The following is a 12,306-nucleotide window of genomic DNA, read 5'->3' on the forward strand; positions in this document are numbered from 1 at the left end:
CTGCAGACCCTGGTTAATACCGAAGATATACTACGGGTGCTGTCTGTACAGAGTTTGCATGTTCTCCCTATGACCCGCGTGGGTTTTTTTCCCTAGATCTTCGGTTTCCTCCCACACTCCAAAGACGTACAGGTTTGTAGGCCAATTCGCTTGGTAAATGTAAAAATTGTCCCTATTGTGTAGGATAGTGTTTGGGTGCAGGGATCGCTGGTCGGTGCGGACCCGGTGGGTCGAAGGGCCTGTTTCCGTGCTGTATCTCGAAACTAAACTAATCTAAAAACTAAATGTTGGTGTAACTCAGCGGGTCAGGCAGCATCTATGGAGAACATGGAATGGGTAATGTTCCCGATGTTGGGGGGAGTCCAGAACCAGGGGGCCACAGTTGAAGAATAAGGGGTAAGCCAATTAGAACGGTGATGAGGAAACACTTTTTCACACAGAGTTAGTTGTGAGTCGATGGAATTCTCTGCCTCAGAGGGCGGTGGAGGCCGGTTCTCTGGATACTTTCAAGAGAGAGCTTGATAGAGCTCTTAAAGATAGTGGAGTCAGGGGATATGGGGAGAAGGCAGGAAACATAGAAACATAGAAACATGGAAACATAGAAAATAGGTGCAGGAGTAGGCCATTCGGCCCTTCGAGCCTGCACCGCCATTCAATATGATCATGGCTGATCATCCAACTCAGTATCCTGTACCTGCCTTCTCTCCATACCCCCTGATCCCTTTAGCCACAAGGGCCACATCTAACTCCCTCTTAAATATAGCCAATTAACTGTGGCCTCAACTACCTTCTGTGGCAGAGAGTTCCAGAGATGCACCACTCTCTGGGTGAAAAATGTTTTCCTCATCTCGGTCCTAAAGGATTTCCCCCTTATCCTTAAACTGTGACCCCTTGTCCTGGACTTCCCCAACATCGGGAACAATCTTCCTGCATCTAGCCTGTCCAACCCCTTAAGAATTTTGTATGTTTCTATAAGAACGGGGTACTGATTGTGGATGATCAGCCATGATCACATTGAATGGCGGTGCTGGCTCGAAGGGTACTCCTGCACCTTATTGTCTATCGTGTCGGAATCGAATTTTCCCGACGGTGTTATACAGTCAAGTTTCGTACTTACGGCCAAGAGTATTTGTGAGGAGCTGTGAATGACTTCAATGTATTGGTAATCAATAACGCATCCGATCACCGAGATGTACGACTGGCCGTCCAACGTTCTCACATGGTTGGTTGACATCTCTCTCCTCACACAGCCCGGTCCATGTTCACTCCACCACGAATGATGCACGGATATGTTAAATGTCAGGAGGTCACTTTCCTGGGCAGAAACAATATACTGTATTTAAAATTACACACCTTAAAGATTAAGGATCTGGTAGAATTCCCCAACATCGCACAAATAATTTATAAAGCAAAAAATAAACTGCTACCTGTAAACATACAAATACTGTTCAAGGACAGAGAGGGGGGGTTACAACTTTAGAGGGAAACTAAACGTGAAACAGCATTATGCTCGGACCAATTTAAAAAGTGTGTGTATTTCCATTTGTGGGGTGGTTTTGTGGAATGGTCTTGACGAAACGATTAAACAAAGTATGAATATAATGCAATTTAAAAAAATGTACAAAAGATATGTCTTTGAAAAGTAGAATAATGAGGAAGGAGAATGTAAATCTCACAGATGTTAATGGGGCTTATTCTTTTTCTTCTTTTCTTTTTTGTTCTTTATTCTTAATAGCTTGATTGCAGTAGTTTTATTGGAATTGTCTGTTAAGCTTATTTTATTGGATTTTGCATTTGTTAATGGTGAAGAATGGGGGTAGGACTTGACAAGCATAGGCTTCTTTTGCTATCCCTTTTCGAACGAGTCTAATCAAGTCAAGTCAAGTCAAGTTTATTTGTCACATACACATACGAGATGTGCAGTGAAATGAAAGTGGCAATGCTCGCGGACTTTTGTGCAAAAGACAAACAACAAAACAACCAAACAAATTATAAACACAATCATAACACACATATTCTTTTACATAATAAATAATGGAAGGAAAAACGTTCAGTAGAGTTAGTCCCTGGTGAGATAGGCGTTTACAGTCCGAATGGCCTCTGGGAAGAAACTCCTTCTCAACCTCTCCGTTCTCACCGCATGGCAACGGAGGCGTTTGCCTGACCGTAGCAGCTGGAACAGTCCGTTGCAGGGGTGGAAGGGGTCTCTCATGATATTGTTGGCTCTGGAGTTGCACCTCCTGATGTATAGTTCCTGCAGGGGGGGCAAGTGAAGTTCCCATAGTGCGTTCGGCCGAACGCATTACTCTCTGCAGAGATTGGTGTATTATGTTGAAATTGGTTTTTGAATTTTTAATTTATGTATGTACATATAGGTTATGTATATGTGTACGTGTGTATATGTGTGTATGTATGTATATATATATGTACATGTATATGTATGTATGTGTGTATGTATTTATGTATATATATATATTAATTTTCCTTTTATTTATTCATTTTCATCTTTTCTTTTCTTCTTCTTTTTTTTTAATCGTTCGAAATAAAGATATCATTCATTCATTCAAGGATATGTTGTAGTCCCATATGGTATATATAACACATACACTGGTAGGGAAGATTCAAACAAGGGGACATGACTTAAGGGACAGAAATTTAGGGGTAACATGAGGGGGAACTTCTTTACTCAGAGAGTGGTGGCTGTGTGTGGAATGAGCTTCCAGTGGAGGTGGTGGAGGCAGGTTCGATTTTATCATTTAAAAATTAAATTGGATAGGTATATGGACGGGAAAGGAATGGAGGGTGATGGTCTGAGTGCAGGTAGATGGGACTAGGGGAGAATAAGTGTTCGGCGCGGACTAGAAGGGCCGAGATGGCCTGTTTCCGTGCTGTGATTGTGGCTGTATGGTTATATTATATTATTGTTTAAAATTGCTGACATGATCATATTGAATGGCAGTGCAGGCTCGAAGGGCCAAATGGCCTACTCCTGCACCTATTTTCTATGTTTCTATATGGTCATATGGTTCTTATATTTCCACTGGTACACAAAAATGCTGGAGAAACTCAGCGGGTGGCAGCAGCATCTATGGAGCGAAGGAAATAGGCAACGTTTCGGGCCGAAACCCAAAGGAAATAGGTAACGTTTCGGGTCGAAACCCTTTGGGTTTCGGCCCGAAACGTTGCCTATTTCCTTCGCTCCATAGATGCTGCTGCACCTGCTGAGTTTCTCCAGCATTTTTGAGTTAAATGAACAGCGAGTAAACAGCAGGATAGTCGCCTATAGTGGACACCATGTCAGAACATGAATGGACTCGAGAATCACCACATACAAACGATCCACAGCACAACAGTAGATGGTTTTGTACAAAATGGATAGAGATTCCTCCATCCACGGCAAAAACACGACATTCGCAGTGTCTTCCATGAAGAAGTTTTGGTCTCCAAATCTGAGGAAGGACATTATTGCCATAGAGGGAGTGCAGAGACGGTTCACCAGACTGATTCCTGGGATGTCAGGACTGTCTTATGAAGAAAGACTTAATAGACTTGGTTTATACTCTCTAGAATTTAGGAGATTGAGAGGGGATCTTATAGAAACTTACAAAATTCTTAAGGGGTTGGACAGGCTAGATGCAGGAAGATTGCTCCCGATGTTGGGGAAGTCCAGGACAAGGGATCACAGCTTAAGGATAAGGGGGAAATCTTTTAAAACCGAGATGAGAAGAACTTTTTTCACACAGAGAGTGGTGAATCTCTGGAACTCTCTGCCACAGAGGGTAGTTGAGGCCAGTTCATTGGCTATATTTAAGAGGGAGTTAGATGTGGCCCTTGTGGCTAAGGGGATCAGGGGGTATGGAGAGAAGGCAGGTACGGGATACTGAGTTGGATGATCAGCCATGATCATATTGAATGGCGGTGCAGGCTCGAAGGGCTGAATGGCCTACTCCTGCACCTTTCTATTTTCTATGTTTCTATGTAAGAAACAGCGACAAAAATAACAAGTTGGAAAAAGCCCACCAATATTATGGGTGAGTAGGCACAGCGTTAGGAACCAGAGGAGACGCATCATTAGATTAACTGTAAATCACAGCCAAAAAAAAAAAAAAAAGTCCTTTCATCATATATTACATCCTTTCAGACGGAGGCAGGAAAATGAGAGGAATAAATATACCTGCTGAAGTTAATTTAGAGACACTTGAGGTTGGGATGGGGGAGGTTGTGACATTTTTGATGCACAGCGGCAATGCCAATGAATAATTAGGTTGAGAGGGGAAAAAAAGTATTCTCCGATGCTTGGAGAAGTGTACAGAATAAGAATGTCATTTGGTGGCGGGGGGGGGGGGGGGGGGGGGGGGGGGGGGAGGGATTATGTGCTGCACGCGGACAGTTGCTAGGCAGCAGGATAGTCATCCTCACACAATAAACATGTGCAGTATGGTAAAGCTGTCCACACAGCACTGAAACAAGTTGTGCAGCCTCCGCTATTGTACTGTACAAACACATTCAAAGCTTGTTTTGAAATATCATGCACTTAGCACAAACATATTGTTGCATTTGTATTCGGTGTCACATTTTTAGAAACTGTAGCCACTTACTGTGTTTATGAATGATTATACCTAGTCTAATGAAGGAAATTATTAAAAGATTTATGCCACTGCTTGTAGAACATGGTCCATAGAGTTTGCTTGGAAACTAAAGATGTTTATACTATTGTACAAACCAATGCAATAGATACAAAATTGTTAGTGGTAGAATTTACAGAATTGTGTTGATGGTCAATAGACAATAGACAATAGGTGCAGGAGTAGGCCATTCGGCCCTTCGATCCAGCACCGCCATTCAATGTGATCATGGCTGATCATCCCCAATCAGTACCCCGTTCCTGCCTTCTCCCCATCTCCCCTGACTCCTATATTTTTAAGAGCCCTATCTAGCTCTCTCTTGAAAGTATCCAGAGAACCGACCCCCAATGCCCTCTGAGGAGGAGAATTCCACAGACTCACAACTCTCTGTGAGAAAAAGTGTTTCCTCGTATCCGTTCTAAATGGCTTACTCCTTATTCCTAAGGATTAGGTTAAAGATAGTCAATGATTTGGCACCATTTTTAACCAAATCTTACAACTTAGATGAATTGAAATCCTTTTCACCTGAAAACTCCAGAAGATGCCTTTTAATAAATCGGATTTATGAAATGTTTGATCTGGGTTTAAACACTTCTAATGCTCAACATCAAACGATAAAATGAATTTCAATTAGACAATAGACAATAGGTGCAGGAGTAGGCCATTCGGCCCTTCCAGCCAGCACCATCATTCAATGTGATCACGGCTGATCATCCACAATCAGTTTTGTTGACGTTGATGTTTCGTTTTCAGATTTGTCACTGGAATGGAAGCCATATACTAACCAAGATATAGGTATAACCTGCAGCCAAATGCAATTCCTCTTCATGTCTAATGTATTTGCATCATCATTACTTACTTGGGCCACTGAACCCTAGCTGTTTTCCCTCTCCAAAAATGTTAATTTCCTTTAAATGTAATTGCTTTTATCTGAGTTTTATTTCTTTATCTGCAGTGTCTTGACATGTTCTAGTTCTAAGTTGTAAGGTATTTTTAAAACGGTGAATACTACAAAAAAAACCATTGAGCTACGGAAATCACACAATTCTGTGGAACTCTGCAGAAGGGCTCTGACACAAAATATCACCCATTCCTTTTCTCCAGAGATGCTGCCTGTCCCGCTGAGTTAAAGCCCTGTCCCACGGTACGAGTTCATTCCAAGAGCTCTCCCGCGTTTAAAAAAAAAAAATCAAACTGGTGGTAAGCACGGGGAATGAACGTAGCGGGTACGTCGGAGCTCGGGGACGTCTCTTAGCGGCTCGTAACGCTAACAGCAGGTACTCGGGAAGACTCGCGAATGGCAGGTAAGCACGGGAAGACTCGTGAAGATTTTTCAACATGATGAAAAATGTCCACGAGAGCCCCGAGTACCGACGAGTGGCCGTTACCGTAAATCTCCAAGTTTGAATCAGGGCAAACTCGGGAGAACTCTTGGAATGAACTCATACCGTGGGACAGCGCTTTAACTCCTGCATTTTGTGTCTATCTTCGGTATTAACCAGCATTTTCAGTTTCTTCTTAAACACACACTTCTGTAAGTTCTGCCACTGATATCTTCATGTGTTTTGCGTAGTAAGGTTTAAGTATTGCAGATATTTGCCAAACAAAATCCAATCAATATATTTTGCTAAACGCCCTGCTTAGATTGTATTAATTCATCCCACACCGTCAATTGTAAAATCATGCGTCCTTGAGTTATTAACAAAAATCATCTTGGTTGAGCAGCTGGTGAAAAATATGATGAATAATTAGGTATAAGGGGGCATCTGTCAGTGTCTTTGGATAATTACTGAACAGATGGAAATTTTCTGATATCTTTGTGACTTCATATGGAGTGAGAAAAGCAAATGGAAAGTATACGTGTTACAATCTGCATCTGGACTTTGAAGACATTTGCCATGACTTTGAAGATAGAACACACAACACAGAGCAGTACAGGATGTTCAACTGTGTCAAGATAAACTAATCTCCTCTTGCCTGCACCAGATCTATATCTCTCCGTTCCCTGCTTATCCAGCACAGCGGCACAGTGACCCAGCGGTAGAATTGCTGCCTCACAGACCCGGAGACCTGGGTTCGATCCTGACCTACGGTGCTGTCTGTGTGGAGTTTGCACGTTTTCCTTGTGCCGCACGGGTTTCCTGTGGGGTCTCCCCCATGAGGTGGGGAAAGGAGGGGCAGCGTGGGGGAACCTCCGTGAGGAAGGGGAGACAATAGACAATAGGTGCAGGGGTAGGCCATTCGGCCCTTCGAGCCAGCACCGCCATTCAATGCAATCATGGCTGATCATCCCCTATCAGTACCCCGTTCCTGCCTTCTCCCCATATCCCCTGACTCCGCTATCTTTAAGAGCCCTATCTAGCTCTCTTTTGAAAGTATCCAGAGAACCGGCCTCCACCGCCTCTGAGGCAAAGAATTCCACAGTCTCACAACTCTGTGTGAGAAAAAATGTTTCCTCATCTAAGTTCTAAATGGCTTGCCCCTTATTCTTAAACTGTGTGGCCCCTGGTTCTGGACTCCCCCAACATCGGGCACATGTTTCCTACCTCTAGCGTGTCCAAACCCTTAATGTTTCAATAAGATCCCCTCTCATCCTTTTAAACTCCAGAGTGTACAAGCCCAGCCGCTCCATTCTCTCATCATATGAAATATGAGAGGGGGGAGATCAAGGGTGGACCTGGCGCGAGATACTTTGTAACTTTGTAGGCTCCCTTTACTGGCAACTATTTGCATACCTTGCGTATGCAAGCAAAGAATTTCACTGTGACTATATTTAAGAGGGAGTTAGATGTGGCCCTTGTGGCTAAGGGGATCAGAGGGTATGGAGAGAAGGCAGGTACGGGATACTGAGTTGGATGATCAGCCATGATCATATTGAATGGCGGTGCAGGCTCGAAGGGCCGAATGACCTACTCCTGCACCTAATTTCTATGTTTCTATGAGACCATAAAGTATTCAATCCAATTCAATTCCTCCCACATCCCAAAGACATGTAGGCTTGGCAGTTCATTGTTACTATGACCCCCTTGGTTTGTGCGAGCATTTAGAACATCAACCACCCTTCTCCCCTCTGTAGTAAAATATGAGTAGCACTGAATATTGACCAATAAGTACACATTAATTTTTCGAAACCTAATTAGTTTTCATGGAGCTGCGAACAAAATGGTTGCTTTTTGCAACTGCTAATGCTCAGTCATCCCAGCCTTTGCATTTTGACACAGGCTTGAATCAGAGACAGAGGACAGGTATCAAGCACTAGTGGTAACAGGCAGAAAACAATATACGTGGATTTTGACTTTGCCCAGTCAAATCTCTGCTGGTTTTAAAATTCCAAGATTAAAAATCATCAACGTGAAATAGAAGCACTGCAAGGTTTCTCTCCTGAGATCACTTCACGCCAGATGTTGAACCAAAAGCCAGCCAGATGTGTTAAATCGTAGTTCCAGTGCCTCACTGTCAATACCGGTTTACACATGTACTTAAACCAATATTCATGTCTCCTAAATCCAAAGCACCTTGATTTTGGAACCTCTTGTTGATGTGGTACGATGTTCTTTAGGACATTGGATGGAATCAAAACTTAAGATGCTCACATTAAATCCAGATTGAAGGCAGATAAAAAGGAAATGTAAATGAGAAGATACGGGGTTTTTAAAAAGTAAAGGAAATAGCTTATTATTATTTATAATATAATATAATATAATAAATTTATTATAATAATAAAATTATTATTATTATTATTGTAATATATATAATATAATCATAAAAAGTAACTGCAGATGCTAGTTTATTTGAAACATAGATGCAAAGTGCAGGAGTAACTCTACGGGTCAGGCAGCAGCGCTGGAGAAAATGGATAGGTGATTCTTCGGAAGGAAACCCTTGTCTGGAGCGTAGAAACAAAGAACTGCGGTTGCTGGTTTATACCAAAGACGGACACAAAGTGTTGGAGTAACTCCAGAAATTCGCAGCTCCCGAAATGCCGCCTAATCCACTGAGTTACTATAGCACTTGGCCAAAGTATATACACTTTAATGAATTGTTTAAGAAGGAACTGCAGATGCTGGAAAATCGAAGGTAGACAAAAGTGCTGGAGAAACTCAACGGGTGCAGCAGCATCTATGGAGCGAAGGAAATAGGCAACGTTTCGGGTCGAAACCCTCTGGGTTTCGGCCCGAAACGTTGCCTATTTCCTTTGTTTATACTCTCTAGAATTTAGGAGATTGAGAGGGGATCTTATAGATACTTACAAAATTCTTAAGGGGTTGGACAGGCTAGAAACCTTCGGGTTTCGGCCCGAAACGTTGCCTATTTCCTTTGGGTTTCGGCCCCAAACGTTGCCTATTTCCTTCGCTCCGTAGATACTGCTGCACCCGCTGAGTTTCTCCCGCATTTTTATGTACCTACACTGTAATGAAGCACTTCAACTCCCCCTCTCATTCCCAATCCGACCTCTCTGTCCTGGGTCTCCTCCATTGCCAGAGTGAGCAACACCGGAAATTGGAGGAACAGCACCTCGTATTCCGCTTGGGGAGCCTGCATCCGGCGGGCATGAACATTGAATTCTCCCAACTTTGTTAGCCCTTGCCGTCTCCTCCCCTTCCTCAGCCCTCGAGCCGTCTCCTCCCATCCCCCAGCCCTCGGGTTCCTCCTCCTCCTTTTTTCCTTCCTTCTCCCCGCCACCCCCCATCAGTCTGAAGAAGGGTTTCGGCCCGAAACGTTGCCTATTTCCTTCGCTCCATAGATGCTGCTGCACCCGCTGAGTTTCTCCAGCATTTTTGTGTACCCACACTGTAATGAAGCCTGTTTGCAGATGGCAAGGACATTACATATATTACAGATGTTGACATTGACATGTTCTCCCAGAAAGGTGCTATCTTTACTGTCGATGGACCCGGTGATGTATCTGTTCAACAGTAACAAATGTATGAAACTGAGTAATTATATGGACACCAATCTAAACATGCTGCTCCTCTCAATAGTCTGTTGAAGCACATATTGACCATCATGTTAGCCACAAAGTGCTGGATTAGAAACATAGAAACATAGAAATTAGGTGCAGGAGTAGGCCATTCGGCCCTTCGAGTCTGCACCGCCATTCAATATGATCATGGCTGATCATCCAACTCAGTATCCCGTACCTGCCTTACCTGTATCTCCATACCCTCTGATCCCCTTAGCCACATCTAACTCCCTCTTAAATATAGCCAATGAACTGGCCTCGACTACCCTCTGTGGCAGAGAGTTCCAGAGATTCACCACTCTCTGTGTGAAAAAGGTTCTTCTCATCTCGGTTTTAAAGGATTTCCCCCTTATCCTTAAGCTGTGACCCCTTGTCCTGGACTTCCCTAACATCGGGAACAATCTTCCTGCATCTAGCCTGTCCAACCCCTTAAGAATTTTGTAAGTTTCTATGAGATCCCCTCTCAATCTCCTAAATTCTAGAGAGTATAAACCAAGTCTATCCAGTCTTTCTTCATAAGACAGTCCTGACATCCCAGGAATCAGTCTGGTGAACCTTCTCTGCACTCCCTCTATGGCAATAATGTCCTTCCTCAGATTAACTCAGCGGGTCAGGCAGCATCTCTGGAGAGACAAAGAATGGGTGACGTTTTGGGCTGGGACCCTTCCTCAAGCAACCCTGAAACATCACCCATCCCTTCTCTCCAGAGATGCTGCCTGACCCGCTGAGTTACTCCAGCACTTTGTGTCTGTCTTTGGTATAAACCAGCATCTGCAGTTCCTCGTTTCTACATTTTCGACCATCATATTTACGGTTATATTCAATGTGGGGGGTGGGAGATTGCAACATTCACATGGTCCACACCCTGTGTCGACGAATGCAATCAAATAAGATCAAGTTGTCCTACAACTTTAGGCTGTGCAAGCCATACGCAAATAGAAGAAGAAGAAGATTCAATGTGGGAAGTAAAAATACATCTAAAAATACATCTAAAAAATAAATGCTGGGTAGAATTAATTATCTTTTGAAAAGATTTTTATAAAGGATCATTTTGTGCTGAGTTAATAGCCAAAACCACTGCACCGGACACGAAGGTACACATATAATTACACATTTAATGTACATATTTAACTAGCAATTAAAAATCGCAATGTTTATTACATATATCAAACATCTCAGAGAAACACTGACATAAAGAATTAATTTATGCAGATTGTTTTGATTGCTAATTTATGCGCAGCAAGGGTCAGCGCCGAGCTGAGAGATAAATAGCCAGATAATCTGATTTTGATTAAGTTAGAAATAATGGTTAGGGTTGATTCTTTGTTGAATCATACGGTGGGATCTAATGCATCTGTCCAAATCAGCGGGAGGTCCAGATGGGACCTCCGTTTCACCGTCACCTCCTGACAGGGCACTCCTTTGTCACCTTAGAATATTAGATTGACCCTTGGACTCAGAGGTTCCTAATTCAGATGTGGAGAGCTACCAACGGGACAACATCTAATTATATTTAGATTAAAAAAACACATTGATAAGTTGTATAGGTTTTCGAGGACTTCATCTGATCGTTAAATGGTTAAAGTGGTGAATCTGTGGAGGCCACAAGTCAGTGGATATATAGATCGATTCTTGATTAGTACGGGTGTCGGGGGTTATGGGGAGAAGGCAGGAGAATGGGGTTTGGGGGGAGAGATAGATCAGCTGTGATAGAATGGCGGAGTAGACTTGATGGGCCAAATGGCCTAATTCTGCTCCTATCACTTATGAGCTTACACCAATCAATCCCGTATCTGTTTTTTTTGTTACAATTACATTTGTATCCACGATGAACTTTGATTATATGTCCTCTGCTCTGGAATACATTTGCTAACTTTAACGCAATGTGCATTGTTTTACATGTGTCACTGATAGACACCATCTGGCTCGGCAGATCCAATCTCATTGAATTAAGTCCACTTCCTCTCGACAGTATTCTTCTCCTTTATTCTCCACTTATCATCGATAGAGATCACACTTTGAAAATCTGCATCAAGATTTTCTTTGTAAAATGCCACAAGATTCCCGCAGCGTTCCATTATTCATTTTCACATGGGTTTCAAAGAATATTTTAAGACTTATCGCGGCACGGTGGCGCAGCAGTGGATTTGCTGTCCGACAGCTCCAAAGACCCGGGTACTGTCTGCGCAGAGTTTGCACGTTCTACCCCGTGACCGCGTGGATTCTCTCCGGGGGGCCTCCGGTCTCCTCCCACATTCCAAAGACGTGCGGGTTTGTAGGGCAATTGGCTTCTGTAAATCGTCCCTTGTGTGTAGGATAGCGCTAGGCCATGGTCAGCATGGGCTGTGCCCTTCTTCAGATACATTAAAGGGTTACTAATAATAAATGCAATAAGATGTGAGGGTTTAAGAATTTTCCCCAGAAAATTTGACGTTTAAAGCACTATTTTCTCAAACTAGAAGTAGCCAAAAAATAAGATTCACCTTCCGTCTATGGTTACATTCCTGTTGCCCTCCGGAGTCCTGTCTCCGTTCTGGGGGAACTTGTACCACAGGGAACACTCTCTTTTGAATAAGATGCAAATGAAGTCCTCCACTTGCTCATTTAGGGGAATGGAAAAAAAATCCCCAGGAACTCATTAAAGAGATGAATAGGAAAGCTACCCAGAGCCAGAGCCATCATTCCCCTATCAGCGCACTTCATATATCATTTATTGCC

The 12,306-nt window shown here is 43.1% G+C and overlaps 1 protein-coding gene across 1 annotated transcript in view; it reads right to left on the minus strand.

Moving 5' to 3' along the window:
• LOC129707517 (sodium/potassium-transporting ATPase subunit beta-1-interacting protein 3-like) overlaps positions 1-12,306 on the minus strand; it is a 67,590-nt gene that overhangs the window by 16,152 nt on the left and 39,132 nt on the right. Inside the window, exon 4 of the mRNA XM_055652622.1 lies at positions 1,118-1,315. Coding sequence (XP_055508597.1) covers positions 1,118-1,315 — 198 coding nt within the window. The remainder of the gene's footprint in view (positions 1-1,117; positions 1,316-12,306) is intronic.

Source organism: Leucoraja erinacea, chromosome 21, assembly GCF_028641065.1.
Source record: "Leucoraja erinacea ecotype New England chromosome 21, Leri_hhj_1, whole genome shotgun sequence".
Lineage (NCBI taxonomy): Eukaryota > Metazoa > Chordata > Chondrichthyes > Rajiformes > Rajidae > Leucoraja > Leucoraja erinaceus.